General features: G+C 36.9%; 1 protein-coding gene across 1 annotated transcript in view; it reads left to right on the top strand.

Moving 5' to 3' along the window:
* The window catches only part of slo (calcium-activated potassium channel slo), a 1,051,052-nt gene that overhangs the window by 779,741 nt on the left and 252,158 nt on the right, over positions 1-19,153 (top strand). Inside the window, exon 13 of the mRNA XM_067152575.2 lies at positions 11,574-11,729. Within this exon, the coding sequence (XP_067008676.1) occupies positions 11,574-11,729 (156 nt within the window). The remainder of the gene's footprint in view (positions 1-11,573; positions 11,730-19,153) is intronic.

Below are 19,153 nucleotides of genomic sequence, written 5' to 3'. Positions count from 1 at the left end.
TTTTTTTTACCAGGTCTTGGCAAATTTCGGTTGTCCACCTGTTTGTTTTCTGTTACCTCAAGTAAAATTCATGTCTGTCTGTTTTCTGAAAGGCGTTTGATGTGTCCATAAAATTTCAGACGTCTTTCTGATGTCGGCCATAAGTTTTGAGAGCTCAGTTTTTGTACAAGATTGCAGTTGGTATCCTTCATCTGTCAGTTTTGGGCCGAGAATTTTTCTGATGATTTTACGTTCCTCTTTCAGGATGTCTTCGAGTACTGTTTTTCTGTGGAGATCCAGTGTTTCACTCGCATATACTATTTCAGGTTTGATCACAGTGATGTAATGTCAAATTTTGGTGAAGATTGAAAGGCATTTTTTGTTGTAAATGTTTTGTGTTCAACCGAGGGCTCTCTTCATTTTCTGGATAAGGACCTTGAGGGCCTTGTGTTCTTTTTCTGTTGGTACTACCATTTCTCCAAGATATCGGAACTTAGTTACTTTTTCTATTGTGCCAAATTTTGTGTTCAAATTCTGGAGGCTGCAGTGGTTGCACAAGACCTTGGATTTTGGGAAGGAGATTTGTAGGCCATATTTTTCTGAGCATTTCTTGAGGGTTTCGATCTGGCTGATTGCGTGTTGTTTGCTTGTTGCAAGGATCGTGAGATCATCTCCGAAAGCGAGACAGGACATTCTTACATGTTTTCTTGTCATACTTAATGGTTGCCAATTTCCTTGAGCTTTTAGAACTTGTTCCCATTCTCTCATGATTTTGTCCAGGGCTATGTTAAAGAGTAGTAGGGAAAGTCCATCTCCTTGTCGGACACCAGTTTTTATCTCAAATTTTTCAGGTATATTTCCCATGAATTTTACTTGGGAGGTTGTGTTGGTGAGAGTTAGTCTGATGATTTTTTGAGTCTTGCTGTCCATTCCATATTCACTCAGTGTTTGGAAGAGGGATTGCCAGTCAATGGAGTATGCTTTCTGGAAGTCCACGAAGGTGCAGATTGTGGGTTGTTTTCTTGTGTGTTGTAGTTTCAAGATGGTTTTCAGATTGAGTATCTGTTCTGTTCTTTATCGTATAAAGATATCACAATCAAATGTTGTTTAACAAGGAAATTGGAAATGGTAAGTTGATAAATTCATAAATTTCAGTAGATAATGTACAGGATTTCTTTACACCTACTTTGTGTTAGTGGAGGGATGGTGTGGAATGCCATTACAGCAGTAGACGAATAAGCTTGAATGAAGTTTTTAAAAGTTGGAAAGATCATAATATGAAGATAAAGCTGGAATTCAAGAGGACAAATAGGGACAAATATTTGTTTACAGGAAGAGAAATTAGGGATTTTAATAATTTACAAAGGGAGAAGTTTGATAAATTTCCAACTTCTTCCATAGCAATTAAGAAAAGACTAGGTAATCATTGATAAGGAATCTGCCACTTGGGCGACAGCCCTAAATTCAGGTCAGTAGTGAATGTGAATACTATTTTCCTTGTAACTTTATTTTTTCTGAAAATTCGTATATATTCTACGAGATGTTGAAATTAAAGACTTCATAGGCTTCTCAAACCTGATACCGTTGCGGTCAGAAAAGAACGAGGGCTGAAGAAGAAAGCTGAAGGCGAGGAGCTTGACACAAGTAATTGGAAATGACGACAAACTCACCTAGAGGTTCCACAGTCACCAGCCCTCACTTTAAAGTTGTGACATCCCCTGGGACCTCTTTCAGTTGCCTCTTATGACAGGCAGGTGAGCTGCATGTACCATTTTAACCACAGATCACCCTCCCTGCTATTCTTAAATCTCTGGTAGTTTAGGGAATTGAACCAAGGCCTCCAAGGATAGCAGCTAATAGAGCTAAACATTATGCTACAGAGGTGAACATATACTGTAACAATAAGTCTTCCTGGCCTTTTTTCCAGTTTATTGAAGTCTGCACATGATGTGGATTTCGACCAGTTTTACGGGTGAATGCTCTTCCCTATGAAGAGTGATGTATTCACTATTGCACGTTTCTGTCATGGTTGATAGTATGGTGTGATGTCTGTAAATATGTATTAAGATAAACTGAAACACCCAGTCCCCAAGCCATAGGAATTAATCATAAGCATAATCCACGGCCTGGCTGGGAATCGAATCCTGAACCCTATGAACTAAAGACTGGTATGCTGACCATTCAGCCAAAAAGCCAGATAATAATAATAATAATAATAATAATAATAATAATAATTGCATATACTTTGTGACCATTTATAGGAATTTTTTAATTTGACCCATTTAGGCTGCCCAGACCTCAATTTTGATATTTGATTTTACTGTATCAGATGACAGAGTAGACCAGATCCCTTTTGGGTGACCTATGGCTGAGATTTAATTAATTTTGTCAGGTAAAATGCCAAATATGTTACCAAAGATCATTTCCTTCCCAATATCATACAACATGGAGCGTCAAATGGTCTTTATCTTTCTGCCCTTTAAAAATGTTACTGCCGGGCTGAGTGGCTCAGACGGTTAAGGCGCTGGCCCTCTAACCCCAACTTGGCAGGTTCGATCCTGGCTCAGTCCGGTGGTATTTGAAGGTGCTCAAATACGACAGCCCCGTGTCGGTAGATTTACTGGCACGTTAAAGAACTCCTGCGGGACTAAATTCCGGCACCTCGGCGTCTCCGAAGACCTTAAAAAGTAGTTAGTGGGACGTAAAGCAAAGTAACATTATTATTAAAAATGTTACTACCTCTGCCGGGTTTGAACTTGTGATCTTGGGATCTGGTGGCAGACACTCGACCACTGATCTAGAGAGGGAGCTACTTACACAATATACAACCGAAGTCCATGATTAAAACTTGGCATTCACCTCGTAACAAGTGTAAGGAGTGTTTGCAATGTTATCAGTACCAGTAAGTGTGTCAAGATTATTGTACCAGCTGGTATTGAGCATTTTTTCTTTCAGTCCAGTCTGTGGCTTGCTTCTCTTTCTTCTTTCACTACCCTGTTGTAGGATGATAGTTTAATAGTAGCATGCTGACAGTTACTAGCAAAGTCAAGTTACAGGATTGTCCATGTCTTCCCCAGTCAGTAGTCATGACAGATCTGGAGTATGGTGAGTGTTTGTAAAGTATTTGGCTGATTTCTGGATTGCATAATATTGGTCTAGACATTCCAAAGCAGTGTTAATATGGTATTTTACTTATTGTTGTACAAAGGAAGGAGGGGAATTAAAGCCAGTTTTGAAACTACTACTTTGCATAATGCTGTTCTTTTAAAGATTGAACATAAGATTAGTGTGGCTTTGTTTCTACTGAAATATGTCAAACAAAATGCTAATTTTTAGTCAACATTCTCAAGTGATTTATTTATATCAGTATACTCCATTGATCAGTAAATTCCCAGACTAATCTCATGAATGGTTCATGGTGTACTTTAGTCCCCACCATGTTCAAAATAGTCTCCTTTAGAGACTAGACCTCAATTCTAGCATTGCTGCAACTATAATCATTCCAGGAAGTCATTTTCTTGCTGCATGTTCTAAATGAACTGCAATTCAGTATGAATTATCTTCACCATATGAAACATTCTCCTTTTCAACTGTATTTTCTATTTTGGAAATATAAAGAAGTTGCAGAGTTCAACATTAAATTAATAGGGAAGGTGTTGCACTAGTCATATTGTTCTTGGCTAAAAACCGTGGAGTCAGGTGAGCAGTATGGTCATATGCATTGTCATTGTGAACGAGCCACATTTTGTTTCCCCACTGATTGGGTTGCTTCCTCCTCAAGCCCTCCCATGTTTCAGAACTTCGACATAGAAAGCAGCATTTAGCTATTTGACTGGGTAGAACGAACTCCTTGTGAACAGTTTTTTCTTAAAAAATAAACAAAACAAATAAACATGCACTTGAGTTCCTTTTTACTTGCCTCACTTTCTTCAGTCAAGGCAACTCCAGACTTTCCCCGTTGACTGGATTGTAGTTTTGTTTCTGGGTCATGGATGTGGTGACATATGACTTTTCTATTGATTGGATTGTAGTTTGGTTTCTGGATTTTGGGTATAAACCCAGGTTTTATCACCCACAGCAATATTGAAAAGAAAGATGGGGTCGTTGGTAGTTTTTTCTTTGAGGTCTGACAAATGTGAAGTCTTTGTTGGTTTGGTCATCACTCAGGAGTCTGGGTATGAACTTTGATTAACTTGTCACGTGTGTAAAACTTCTGTTAAAATATTCAGCAGTTCCCTGACTGATTCCCACTAGTGTACTGACTTCACTAATGGTTCAACAACTGTCTTCACAGATATGAGTCATGTTCTTGATCATTTCTGGTGATGAAGTGGACATTGGGTAACCATTATAAGCATTCAATGTTCTGCCCCCTCAAAGTGGGAAAGCCTTTATTTTCCTTTGACTTCTTCTGGGATATTAGGCCATTAAATGTATGTTGACATTTTACCTATTCTTAATGAGTACCCTTTGTCAAGATGAAATGACGTGCATGTCTATACTGCTATAGCTCTATAGCTGTGTGAAGGCTAGATGGTAGAATTGCTATTGGCTTGCCTCTGAGTGGTATTGTCAAGAAATGCACGTTGTATCCCAATGTGCTAATTAGAATTATCTCGCATTAATCACAGGTCACCATACCTTGTTAATTGTTCTCATGCTTCATTATTTCAGTAGTTTCTCAGTAGGGAAGAGAATTTTAGAGGTTAGTTATGACCCTGGTTTCCTTAAATTTGATTTTGTAGTCAAAATTATTTTTGGTTGGATGAGGCAGTAAGTGACCAATGAACCCTACACTAGTATAAAATTTTCTCTTTTAAATAGTTGATCAGTCCCTCACAATTAGATAATAAATCTATTGTGCTCCTCTTGTACATATTGTATGTTAAAAAAATGTCTTAGTCCTTTTCTTAATTCCAAGATATATATATGATAAGCTTCTCTTTCATAAACCTAGTGATGTATAAAACCTATACAGTGGGGTTGGGAGCATTTGATGAGTCATGGCAACTGTGTTATATTACCCGGTGTACTTTGGAAGACCAAGGTACTGTGTCTCTCAGTGCTAGAATCAAATGAGGTAGAGGTATAGGAGTTGACAGTAGGGGGGCTTGAAAGATACACAGAACCCAATGTTGTAGTGTTCTATTATGCCCAAAGTGAACACAAATGTGTGTTACGAACAGCTAATAGACTTCAAAATAGCCCCAGAGCATCATCACATTGTTGCCAGTGAACACAAATGTGTGTTACGAACAGCTAATAGACTTCAAAATAGCCCCAGAGCATCATCACATTGTTGCCAGTGATTTGGAAGGTGTTGAATACCATCAGCTTTGTTGGTTGCATCAATATATATCACCTGTAGTCTATACGGCATTAGGATGGCTGGTCTATCTGCATAGTACATCCTACATAACATCTACTTCAGTTTTCGAATGAGATCAAAATCACATGCACTGAGATCTGGTGAATAGGGAGGGTGTTCTTTCAGTTCCCACCTCTACCATTGTCCAAGGTCTTTGATGGGCACTGTAGTGTGGAATATAGTGTTATCATGGAGGAGCAGTGCTGAACGTTTCTGCTGAAGTGTTCGATACAGATGGCCCTGCTGAATTGGGTGGTAGTACTAGGCATTGATGATGTGTTCTTCAGGATCAGAACAATGCTTAAGAACTCTGGCTATCATACACCAAAATGAACATGACATTCGTGGCCAGTTGAATCTGTCATGCCTTGGATCGTTGTTACCGTTAAGGGACAAGTACGATTACACATAATAATAAACAGAGTAATAATAATAATAATAATAATAATAATAATAATAATGATACCAGTAGTAGATAATATAATACTTAATAATATGACTAAGGAAATTGTAAATAACGCAGTGGCGGAGTATTGACATCAAAACATAGAGGCGTGACGAGTATCTTTTAAATACGCAAAATTAAAGCAAATACGGGAAATACTTACAGGCCTAAAATGACAACTAAGACAGGATGTGGAACGTGCGGGAAGCTCTACGAGGTCTATGGGATGTATGACGTTATGGGGGAGAAAAGACTTACATGAAACACCCTCTAGCTCAATTCTATTAAAAATAACAAATAACCAAAATTACAAGAGACTAATTTACATAACAGAGCAGCAGATACTTTACACATTTAACTAACGGAGTGATTACGAAACCAAAACACAAATGAAAGGATAGTTGATTAAAAGACAGGAGAAAGAAGCGAGAATCTAGGGCAAACTCAGACACGTTGAATATTAAACTTTGAAAATTACATTAAGCAAGAAAATACCGAAACGCAAAGGAATTAAATTAAATCAAACGAAATTAGAAAACATTGATAATAACAAGAAAATAGCACTGAAATAACACTTACTTCGGAAAGGCAGGAGTTCCCGAGGGTAGCCCTCGAGCGCGAACGCTCCTTAGGGCGATTGGATGGAAAATGACGCCGAGCAAACGCATCGTTTTTCCAAAGCTGGCAAGAAGACCGGATATGGCTCGATTACAATCAACCAATAAGAAACAATTTCCACTAGATTCTCGTTTACCAATACATTCGCATGACCATATATGGTCATTTCCTGTCTACAAATGCTAGATAAATTAAATCACTTATTTCATCATCCCTAACCGCGCGTGCAGTATAGGCTGTTCCAAATTAAAGCACCTTTACATGTTTTTTAAATGTTACCAAATTACATCATGATATACAAATCACTTTAACACTCTTGCAATGTTAACAATCCAATCTTGAGGTTTTCTTAAATTACATTTTACTAGTTACATAATTTTTGAATCAAAATACTTCTTGCACCTCTCAATGTACATACAGTTCAACATTTCTTGCCTATTGCCTGAAAGAAAAATTATTACACACATACTTCAGCTACATAAACAAATATTCCAGCAAAGTCCAGAGTTCTTATTTCTTCATTTCTCAAAATATTACAAACAAAATAAAAACCTTCAGATATGTTAAATTTTTAAAAACCTTTTACATTTCCAAACTCTAACTTCTTGCAACACACAACATCCAGTTCCAGTTCTCTGTCCCAGCACAGCTTACAATCGTCATAACAGGATGAAGCTATTCAGATGACTGGTGCTTCAATTCTGGTTCGTGCGGTCTCGCTTTGGTTTCATCAATAGCTATAATCTGATTAGACCTGTCGTTCCTTTTGTACCAAAATTGTTCTGGGTGGATACAGCAGGTCTTGTATCGTGTCCACTTCCACACCTACAAACGCCTACATGTCCTGTTGTCAAATTTAGAACGTTGCCAGCCCAGATGTACTAGTCTGTGTGAATAGTTCTGTACAGTATGTTTAGTCTTCCATTAATTACTGTTAAGTAATGGCCACTGACATGTCCGCATGGCGGACATGGGGCATCCATTGCACACCTGGTCCTCGGTTGTTGTACATCAATGTTGGAAGGCCGTCGCCCAACATACTATTATTAAATGAAAAGCGCACAATGTGCAAAAACAGTTTTTGTACAGATGGTCAACTATGCTAATGCCATTCTTATTATTGAGGTTGTCCTCATTTTGCAGTTTTGTGCATGGTATCTTTCACAATGATCGTTGCACAGGTTACATATACAGTCTTCGTTCAGCTGGTGGAAGTTTTTGGTTTGGCAGAATCTGTGGTGAAATCCATGAGTGGCGTAACGTGTAATTACGTGCCGTAGCTTGTAATTTGCTTGCTTCCATTCTTCCGTCATTATAGCGTCCATGGAATAGAAGTCGGACCAAATAGCATTCCTTTTCTCGTTTAAAATTTGGCGTGCATTCTCGTAGGGTTTGGTGTTTGGTAGACAAAACTGTGTTTTGATATCGTCAATGAAGTAGTCCTCCTTGGTTAGAACATACGTTAACCTTGAAGGGGCTGACTTCCCAATGCCTAGTATTCTCTTGAGATATCGGGCCTTGACTTTTTCTATTGTCATCAGGTAGCTGAGTGTGAGTTTTTCCCAGGTGATGCTAATCCCATAGGTTGCTATTGGTGATATGGCTGTCCTGAACAGTAGCATTGCTGTACCCAATGATATTTGTTGAGGTTGTTGAATGTCGTAGATGGCTTTTATTGCTGCGGCTGCTCTTTCTTTGACGTGGATATTGTAGGATATTAGAGTAATTTGGAGGGTGACTCCAAGGTACTTGAATTTCGGCACTACTTCCAGAGGTTTGTTGTGCATGGTTATTGTATTTTTAGGTGCATGTTTTCCTCCTTTCCTAATGGTCATTTGTTTAGTTTTGTTGTGGTTTATTTGCAAACCGTTTCTTTCTACCCATGATGTGAGCCTATTGAGGACCTCTTGGAGCTCTTCTGTGTTTTCTGAGCCTATTGCCATATCATCTGCGTAAAGTATAAGCAATGCTGAGGTATCTGTGATTATTTCTGTGATGTCTGCTGTCATTATGTTGAATAAAATTGGGCTGATTGGGTCACCTTGTAGGACTCCATTTGTTTGGGTTACGTTTTTGGATAGGGTTATGTTGTCTGATATTTGGACATAGTTATATTTGAGGATATTCAAGATTATGATTGCTATCGGATGTGTAGCTCCTATTAGGTAATTGAGTTTCCGGATGAGTGTTGCTCTATCAACAAGGTCAAAAGTCTTACGATAGTCTACGAAGACTACAAAATATTTCTTTCCTGGATGCCTCAATGTATCTTGGACCTGTTCTATTAGGTATTTTACGGCATGTAGTGTGCTTCTTCCCTTTCGGAAGCCGAATTGATTTTCTGGTATCTGGGAGTCTATTTCTTCTGCAAGCCTGATTGTTAAGATTTTCATGAAGATTTTGAATGATGTATTTTCGGGGGCTATACCTCGATATGAATCAGGATTGTCAGTTTCTCCTTTTTTAAATATCATTTTGATTGTTGACAATCTCCACAGCTCTGGAATTTCCCCAGTGTGCATATGCATGTGTTGAATAGTTCTACCCAGTAGTCTAGCATGACAGGTAGAGTCTTTGAGGTGTTCTGTGCAAATGCTGTCTGGCCTTTCCATTTTTTGCTGCTGTTATTGTATTATATATTTCCTGCCTCATTATGGGGATGTGATTTCCCGTCATTGTTACTGGAGTTAATTCAAAAGCTGTTGATCGGTGTTGGAGGTTGAGAATGCTTTTGAAATGGTTTTCCCATGACTCCATTGAGATATTATTTGTCATAGCTCTGCACAACACTGACAGGCAGTTTGCCACAGAGAACTGCAATTTTCATGCATGACCACTGTTCCATTTTATTTAATCCAGCTGGGAGCAGGGCTGGACCTGCACGGTCTGTCAGGCACTAGTACCTAGCTATCCATGCCCACAGACGCAATGTGTTAGTGGCTTTCATTAACATATACCACATGGTTTTAAAAATAATACTGGCCTTTTCGTTGTGCCTCATGTTCAGACAATATAACACCGTAGCCTAGACTTATGAAATGACATATGCGTATGAGTCAGCTCTCTGGTGTAATAGAGTTCTTACTGTACCCAGAGGCTCTGGTGTTGATTCTTGACCAATGTAAGTATTTAAAATATGAACTGAGGACATGAACAGGGTTTACTGAGCCTCATGAAACCAGGTGAGGAGATGATTCATAGTAGAGACAGTAGACTTGGTCACAAAAGCCAATAAATATGGCTGAGGATGTCGTCACACTGGTCGTGTGGCACTCCAATATCCACAGGCCATGTGGTTGGGTAGCAATCATATTAGCAGCCCAAGGCCTTTGTTGAACTGTGTGAATGATAGGTTTGTTGTAACAATTGTGCATAGCTCATTGGTCTAATATGTTCCCATAATGGAACAGTTTTCTAACTTCAGTTTGAATAGAAGTCAGATATGTATACTGATTGATTCAGGTTTTCATTCTCATACCTTCCTTGCAGCACATTTTTAATAAATGGTATTCTGTGAAAATACATGCTATCAGAGGAAATTTTTACACACTGTGAATTTTATTTCTATAAAAATTACAAAAACTTCTTTAAAATTAAGGGATTATTTTGAGAGTGAGGATTCGTCATCTATGGAGAATCTATCTTTATTTATTTGTTTGTTTGTTTGTTTGTTTGTTTGTTTGTTTGTTTGTTTGTTTATAGAACAGTTTCACTGGTTATATATAAGCGGTGGAATACATAATACATTAACTAGTTACAGGAAGGGTTTATGGAAGACCTTGTGAAATAACTAAGTTTAAAAACACACATCTGTTCATTTGTTTCATTCAATATTTCTGGATGAAATAATACATTTTAAAATAAATTATATCCTGGACCATATTTATTACAGGATTTTCTTTTTCTTCATTGTTTGGCTCCTCTCTCCTATTTCTAACCCAGTGGAATGTTACATTCATTTCATAATAGTAATAAAGTAATAATCGCTACATTCTTTGACAAAAAATAGAATATTTGTTTGAAACACTCAAGGAAATAATTGTCCCATTGCAATGAAACTTCTCATGCAAATACTGGAAATTAGAATACACATATGGTCAAAAGTCCATGTTAAAATGTTCATTAAGAGCTGTAGTGTGATTGCATCGTGATTTTGTGTATAAATAGCAAACTTTTCTTGGAAGAACAAAAAGGAACTCAATGAATCGATTTAAATAATGGAAAATAAAGTGACGGGCCTGAATATGTGAGTATTTACATGTAATAAAACAAGTGACAAATCAAACCCATTGGGTTCTTTTCCTCCTTTTGTGTTTGCCTGTATCCTGAGACTTTTTCCACCTGTATTAATCTGTATCTTTTAGTCTCATCCTGTTTCCTGTGTTTAATGTGCATTCTTCTTATTTCACACTCTCATATCTTGTCCTTTTGTGTTTCCATGTGTGTCGTAGTCTTTTCTACTGCTCCCTCTTACCATTCTGACGTGCTATTGTGTTCATCCGTTTGTGTGTTCCTGTCTATTTATATACGACTCAATTTGTCACTTGTTTGTTCCATCCCATTACTTAGACAGTAATGTCTAACTTTCTAATCTAGTTTAGGGTGGCCTGTATTGCATCGTGGAAGTTTTTGAGGTCCCCAGGATAGGGTCATCAGATACATTTCATCACAATATGGTATCTCTCTTACACCCACACTCACATTGGGATGAGAAAGTTCTACCCCATTTATCAGATTATCAGTGCATATCCCATGTCCTTTTCATATCCTATTGAATGTCTTCCATACATGATGGCTGCTTTCTTGACAGGATCTATGAATTTCCAATATTCCTTGGGGATGGTTTTGCTTCACATTTGTGCCCTCAGAAATGAAGGACTGAACAAAGTGCTTCCTGTGGCTACGTATTCAGTTATTTCACTGTTTGCCTCCAGATAGATTGTTTTACTGGCTACATTAACTAGGATTATGATTACCTTCTAATAGAGGCGCAATTTGCAGAGTAATAAATTGGGGATGCTGATTTTCTGACTTGACTATGACAGTCATCACTCTTCTTTGCTGATAAATGGTGGGTATAGAATGAAAATTTTGATTTATGTTTTACTTATCCGTCATGGAAACATGAACGTTGCATGCCAACTATATGATGTTTTAATCTAGACTTTGCTTCACGAAACTGAAACTCCTCTTGCTGGCAATCGAGATCAAGGGTGAAGATGGAAGCGATAGTAAGATCTCCATCAACCCTCGCGGAGCCAAGATCCAGGCCAACACACAAGGGTTCTTCATTGCTCAGTCGGCAGACGAAGTGAAACGGTATGTATAATCTATCAGATGTACCATATTTACTTGCATTTTTTAATTTTCTTTAAATTCTTAACCTCAAGAATGAGGTGAGGGAAAGTATGCAATTTTATTTTTAATCTAAAATACTGATGGAATTTTACCCCTATTGGTATGGTCCTTCAGCAATCTCTGGCATGGAGATGTTGTCCTTCGAAGAATAAAGTTGTTCCTATTCATTAATCTACAAAGCCACCCTCTGCTTGCTTTAAACTGTGAGATTCCTGTATTTCTTTTCTTTACAATCTCCAGCACTTTTAACTGTTGCATTTTGTGTGAAACAGAACAGCTGCTGTTTCTTAATTGTTAGGTAGCTTAACAATTCTATTTCTGAATGCTGGCCTGATTTTGGACCCCAAAATAAGGGCTGCCTTCTTGGCACACTGCAACTGTTGTTTTCGTTTATGCCAGTAGCATACATGTGATGGTTCTACACAAAACTCATGCTGTAGCACGAATGCCATAATTATTCAGCAAACGTGATCACTGTTAATTTAAACTATTCTTATCCATTGCTAACCGCTATTTGCTTACATATGTAAAAATAATTAGCACAGAGACTGGTATATTTTATATACCAAGTATACGTTACCCAACTAGTTACTATGAACATACTAGTGATGCATACACGAACTAATAATATGGATAGTTTGCAGAGTGGTCCCGTCATTGTAGTGTTGCCACTTGGGATTCTCAGTTGCTTCCTACTTACTAACGACTGGCAATTGAAACAATAGACATTTCCACAACCACACATTTTGCAAAATATGAAAATAAAAAACATATTGATGATGAAAAACTTTTACATAATCGAGGTGGGAAAATGATGTGATTAATTTTCTCCCCACTTTCTGTTTGGATATGAAGGGTGGAGAAATTTTACATGGGTAAATATGGTATATCTTACTGAAGGTGCATTTGCTTCCCAACTCTGAAAAAACTACCATACTTAATTGGTAACTTAAACCTTCAACACAAATGCTAAGCGACATATTGAATTTACCTTATTCATGAGAGCACAGTTCATTCCTACGTAAGTGCTCACTTCTTTACTGACTATACAGCATATAATACTGCCTTGTGAGAAACTTCAAAGTTAAAATGTGTTGTTGGGGTAATCACAGTGTATTATGGCTTAATGTATGTTTTCTACTGAATGTTTATTTCATTAAGCCTCATCAGATTTTGACACACAAAAAGTTCTAATATAGGGAAAATTGTCAAAATCGATGGATAGTTTGCTGTTTGCAATTTGAAGCTCTTTTCTTACTCTTCTTTCCACTTCTTCATAAAGTTCTGGAATTATTTGATTAGATATTTGCTTACAAGAAGGCATAGCATAGCTAGGTTCAAGATACTTAATCAACTCCTTAAATCCTTCATCTCCAACAATACTGAATGGTTGGTTATCTTTGCATACCATTGTAGCGATTTTTCTGGTAATTGTCTTCGACCGACTATCATCTGGTTTAAATGCAGATTTCTTGACCATAAATGATTGAAGTGTAGGTTGAAACTGATGATGATGATGATGATGATGATGATGATTATGTCATTGATGACCATGAAAGAAGAGTCACAGGCTCACCTACTATTACTTCTTCAGAAGTTAAATTTCCACTTCCAAATAATTTTCTATGAAGATGTTCTGAAAAAGCAATTTTGAGCGTTGATGTGACTTTTCCTAAGGTTACTAGCGTTGTGAGATTTTCCACTACACAAAAAAACTCCTTTCACAAATATGACAAATAGCGCAATCATCACAATGGGGTCTATTTGAAAATAGTTCCACACCTCACTCATATTGAACGAAATAGAATGCAGATGGTATGGTACCACGAAACAAAACACACAATCTTCTGTCACATTGAGGTAGCAACTGAAGAATAAATAATCAGTTTGGTGAGTGCTTGGGGGGAGAACTAATGCTCACAGAAGGCGGTCAATCTCATTAGACCTTACCTTACATTTGATTTTCCCGAAGAAGTTGTCTGTTTACCTGCTTTGACATTTCTAGTTATCTCCAGACAAGCAAGTGGGGAAAATCCAGAAATTAAAGTAATGAGGACCCTGCCTCGGAGAAATTTCTAACCGCTGCAACAGAGCTCCTGCAGATGATGCTCCCCTCAACTGACAGCACTGGCATTCAAACACGACACTTAAGAACACACCAAAATAGACAGCTTTATGATTCGATAACATAATAAAGTGACGTACTTTGATCAAAAAGCTCTCCAACTGTTAGTTGATCTGTCAAATATTGCTTTCCGGAGGAGTTTAATTTTTCCCACATCACAACAAAGGTTATTTCTTTCTTGTTAGAAAATCACGAAGAAGCGCTTCCTAGAAAATTCATCTCAACATGTAATTAGTCAGGTTCTTGCTTGACTTGCAGTGAAGTAATTAGATGTTTGGGTTTGTACTGAATAAGCAGGAATTGAAGGAAGGATCCTCCTGACTGTACCTTCGTCTTCGTCTCTACTGTTTGTGTGGTAGAGGACTTTAAAATGTTCTACTTGTGGCAATAATATTTTGTGATTTTAAAATAAAATAAAAATTGCAGAATTACCACCGAAGTATCAAAGTATCAAGCAAATTTTCTGAAGTGTCATTCGATGTTGATACCATGTATCATGAATATCGAGGTATCGAAAGTATCGGGGACCCATCCCTAATAATAATACCTCTGTATTTCATTGCATAATTGTTACACTTTTTATTCCAAATTTTTTTGACCATTACACAAAGAATTTTTAACACCAGTATTTGTATTACTCTAAACAAAACAAAAAAACTAAATTGTATTTGATGCAAGTTTAAGGTACACATACAGTAATACCTGCGTATATACAACAAAGTAATTAAAATAGTCCAAATCAAAATACATAATTTATTCACAATTCAGCAAACATTTCTCCAAACCAAAAATAAAAATGAACTTAAGTTTACCAATGATAAGAACAAATATTAACTTCTTTTTTGTGAATTAGATTCTTGGTGGCTCGTTTTGTTGCAGTTTTGCCTGCACATTCTGATACCTGTGCACTCCTGGTTGCAAGACTTTGAAAGCCATCTTAGAAAATAAGTGTGTGTGGTGCCAGTATTTCCCTCTGACATTGCCAACAAGCAATACCTTCCAGCTTGTAGCCTGGTTTGACTATTGCGGCCATAAAATGCATAAAATGTGAACGTCGAAGTAATAATAATAATAATAAAAGATAATCATCACCATCATTCCGATACCAGCAATACGGTATTAACGGTATCACGCAAGTTATCAAAACACAAAGGAAGCAAGGATAAGGTTGGCTACATACATAAAGTAAAATCGCAAATGAAATAAAAGATGCGAATAGGATACTTAAAACTTAAAGGTCTAAATGACAACTACAGACAGGAATAGTGTGGAAAGCGGACTTGGACCCTATGAGGCTGTAAGATCGTAGGATGTTGTAAGGAAAAGAACGTACTCGCCCATACCCTTCGTATAAAATATAATTAGAAAAACAAAGAAAAGAACAGAAACCTATAGAAAACAGTTCGTGAAAAAGGAACAGAAATACAACTGCAACTTGAATCTTGAACAATAAACCAGATAGGATATAACAAACAATCTTCTGGATAGTCCATCATAGGACGACTACAAATTTTTCGTGATTTCTTTATACAGAGCTACTGGAGGCAAACTGACGGAAAATTAACACAATGCAACATTAAGGATAAAAGAAATTTTAAAACAAGAAAACCTCCAGACAAAAGGTGGCCTCGTGTAACACAGAGGCGTAAATGAAATAACCCAAACTAAGATCCGAGGTGATTTCCTGGCAGGATAAGAACATTTACATTTCGCGAAATTTAAGAAGAAAGGCCGAAACACACGAAAGTTAAATTTAGAAAGAAAAACAAAATCACATATTACAACATTTTAAGATAATTAAATGTGCTTACCTTAGGGTAGGTTGGCCCCGTAGGCCCGGACCGCGCGCACAACGCGTCCGACCTCTTCGAAGATCGAAAACGAAAGACGACAAGAAAACAGTAGCACACGCGTACCTCACATCATTCCGGAAATCGTTCGATATCAAACCGCCAATCGGAAAACACCTCCATGTTAAACCAATTACAACACTTCTAATTACAAAAAACCCTAACCTTATATGAGCATCAAGCAAACGACAAGCCATGTAGAAATTGCTGACGCAACAATTGAACCATCAATTTCTTACACGTGTCGGTATAGGGAGTTCATTTTTAAACTGGACCAAAATTTTAAAACATAAAATCAGCAAGACCAAATTATACAATCTTCAAGTTTTCTAGTTATCACTGGAATAATTGAACAATCAAATAAATATCTTAAATATCTTGAGGCATTTTTAAAAAGTTCTTTAACAGTCTTATCCAATAATCTTTTGGCCTAGGAAAAAAAAAGAAGATAACTTTCTTGGGATACACAAAACATAATAACACATTTTTCCTTCAAATGTCCAAAGAGTTTGTTTCTAAATAATTTTCTTTCAAAATAATTTTCGGATAGTTTTTACCTAGAAAAAAACAATTTCTCAAGATGCACAAAACATTTTCACCGAGAAAACAAAATAAAATTACAATTTCTTGATGTATAGAAAACCCTCTCGAGATCACCGTCCAATAGTTCGATTCATCCAGAATAAAAAAAACTTAAACGTTTTCTTGCAGCTCAGGTACCATGTCACCCACTACGGGTTACAAGCTTTAGGTATTACACATGATAACTCATGTCACTGGTGGATAAATTATACATTCTCATGGCCACGTTATCAAACTACCGATGAGCCATACTTCGTACGTCTACCAATATTATTTATTTATATGTTTTGCCACAACTCGTAAACATAACTGCGTTGCTAAACTGTCCATGAGCCATATATGTATTTAAATGGCGTATTCATATGCGATGAAATTTTAAAATCATATTTTTGTATTGAGAATAAAGGATGTGACTGTTACTCAGTGGCAACGATTGAGATGAAATATGGTAGTAATAATAATAATTGTATGGCCTTGGCTACTGTGTGCAGGCATTTCCATTTGATACCATGTAAGCTGCCTAAAGTTAATTTTCAACGTACTGTTTTACTCTACCAGATGGCAGAGTAAACTTAATTTCTCTTGAGCGATCTGTGGTTGAGTTTTTAATTAATTTTCTCAGGCAAGCCCCAAATGCATTAACAGAGATCATTTACATACTGACATCATGTGCCATGAAGTTCGATCGAATAGACATTTTTTCACTCTCCACAAATCCAACTACCTGTGCTGGGTTTGAACCCATGATCTTGGGATCTGAAGGCACCACTTTACCACTGATCCACAGAAACAGCATTTTGAAAATTATATTGAATGTGTGTTTATTATTTATCACTGTGAATAGGAACCACAATTGTGTTTCATTTTAAAACTAAAAATTTAAAAATAAAATAACTGTCCAGCAGAAGACGGGTACACTCTATAATTCACTATGAAAAGTTAATTGTGCAAAGTTACACAGTTTGGGTCACGTAGCTGTGAAGCTTGCATTCGGGAAATAGTGGGTTCAAACCCCACTGTCGGCAGCCTTGAAGATGGTTTTCTGTGGTTTCCCATTTTCACCCCAGGCAAATGCTGGTGCTGTACTTTAAGCCCACAGATGCTTCCTCCCCAGTCTTAGACTTTCCTATCCCATCATCTCCATAAGACCTGGCTATGTTGGTGTGACATGAAACAAACAGTGGAAAAGAAATATAATAACAATAATTATTGTGCAAGGAATTAATTTTCCAATTTACTTTATACTTCCTGTTGAAATAGGTAATAATATCAACGGACTTTGGCAGTTGAACATTAACTCTTGAGTTTCACAAATCACAATCTCAAAATGAATGCATTTTAACTGGCTATTTCTAAATTAAACACATGGTTGTTCACTGGCTTTTTAGAATGCTTTTTCCCAGCAATTATATATTTTAGAAGTGATGGTGATTATGATGATTTTAATTGGTGTGAGATGGAATTGATCAAATATAATCTAGTCATTTATGTACACTAAATTATGTACTGTCCATCTTCACCTGAAACTTTGTATATTTTACATAACCAGTATATTCTAGAACACAGTGTACCTATATAACACAGGATGGATCAGCTAAAATGTTCACTCCAAATAACTCAAAGCATTAAAAATGTCAACAACAAAATTTCCAATTTCAGTAAGGTTACCAAGGGACTCATAATGTAACGTGTAGTTTCTTCCAGAGTGTCAATATCTGGTAAGATCATCATGGTAACTTAGTTCTTTTAAGTGGAACTACACAATTTTCTTCACCTATCATTAGAGGTACGCTATATTACTACTAAAGTTTACAACCCTAAGGTTAATTGGCAGCAGTTGTCCAAAGGTTCCGGTTTGTGCATTCGCTTCAGTTCTACATAAGATTGGCATCCTAGCTCCTCCACATATTTCAGTCTAGGCCTTCCCCTACGATTTCTTCCTTCTTCAGAGCCGTCCAGGATGAAGGCTAGTAAACTCTCATATCTGATTATACCTGTCCACTGATACTGGAAGTACTGGAATTATACTGGAATTTAATGTAGGTACTGGAAATATACTGGAAGAATTTTAAAATATACCAGAACAAATATTATCATTCTTTATAATCTACCCTGGATATTTACACTCCAAAAGTCCAGGTAATAAGAATGATTATGTAGGTTTGTAACCGCAGAAGGCCAATTGCGGTTACACATAATAATAAGAATCGTAATAATAATAATAAAGTAATACCAGTAGTAAACAATATAGACACTTAATAATATGAATAAGGAAATAGTAAATAACGCAGTGGCGATGAATTCCCATCGAAACGTGACAAGTATCCTACGATACGCAATATTAAACCAAATACAAGGGAATACTTACAGGCCTAAAAATGACAACTAAAAAAGGATAGTGGAACGTGCTGGAAGCCCTAATGAGGTCCATGGGAACGTATGACATTATGGGGGAGAAAAGACTTACAATAATACACCCAACAGACAAATAATTATTAAGGAAATGAACATACAATTATAAATGAATAAATAAATGAACTGCGGATTAACTGATACTTGAGATACAAAACAAGAGATGTGTAAGTGAAACAATTAAGGTCTTTGATCACGAACAAATTTTGACATGACGATTCAGAATTTACAGAATGGAGGCAACCTTGAACGAAACAAAATTAATTACACAATTCAAGAAAGTGTTACCGTTACTTACAATTACAACTAGATTTAGAAAAGAAGGTTTGCCTCTGAAAACAACACGTTGAGGACTAGCATAATCGCTAAGTCATATAAATGCTCTATTTTGGAAAATGTGGAAAACTAGAGGAAAC

Source organism: Anabrus simplex, chromosome 8 (genome assembly GCF_040414725.1).
Source record: "Anabrus simplex isolate iqAnaSimp1 chromosome 8, ASM4041472v1, whole genome shotgun sequence".
In the NCBI taxonomy this organism is placed as follows: domain Eukaryota; kingdom Metazoa; phylum Arthropoda; class Insecta; order Orthoptera; family Tettigoniidae; genus Anabrus; species Anabrus simplex.
The sequence above is the reverse complement of the archived record's forward strand: the minus strand, read 5'-3'. Positions and strand labels throughout refer to the sequence as shown.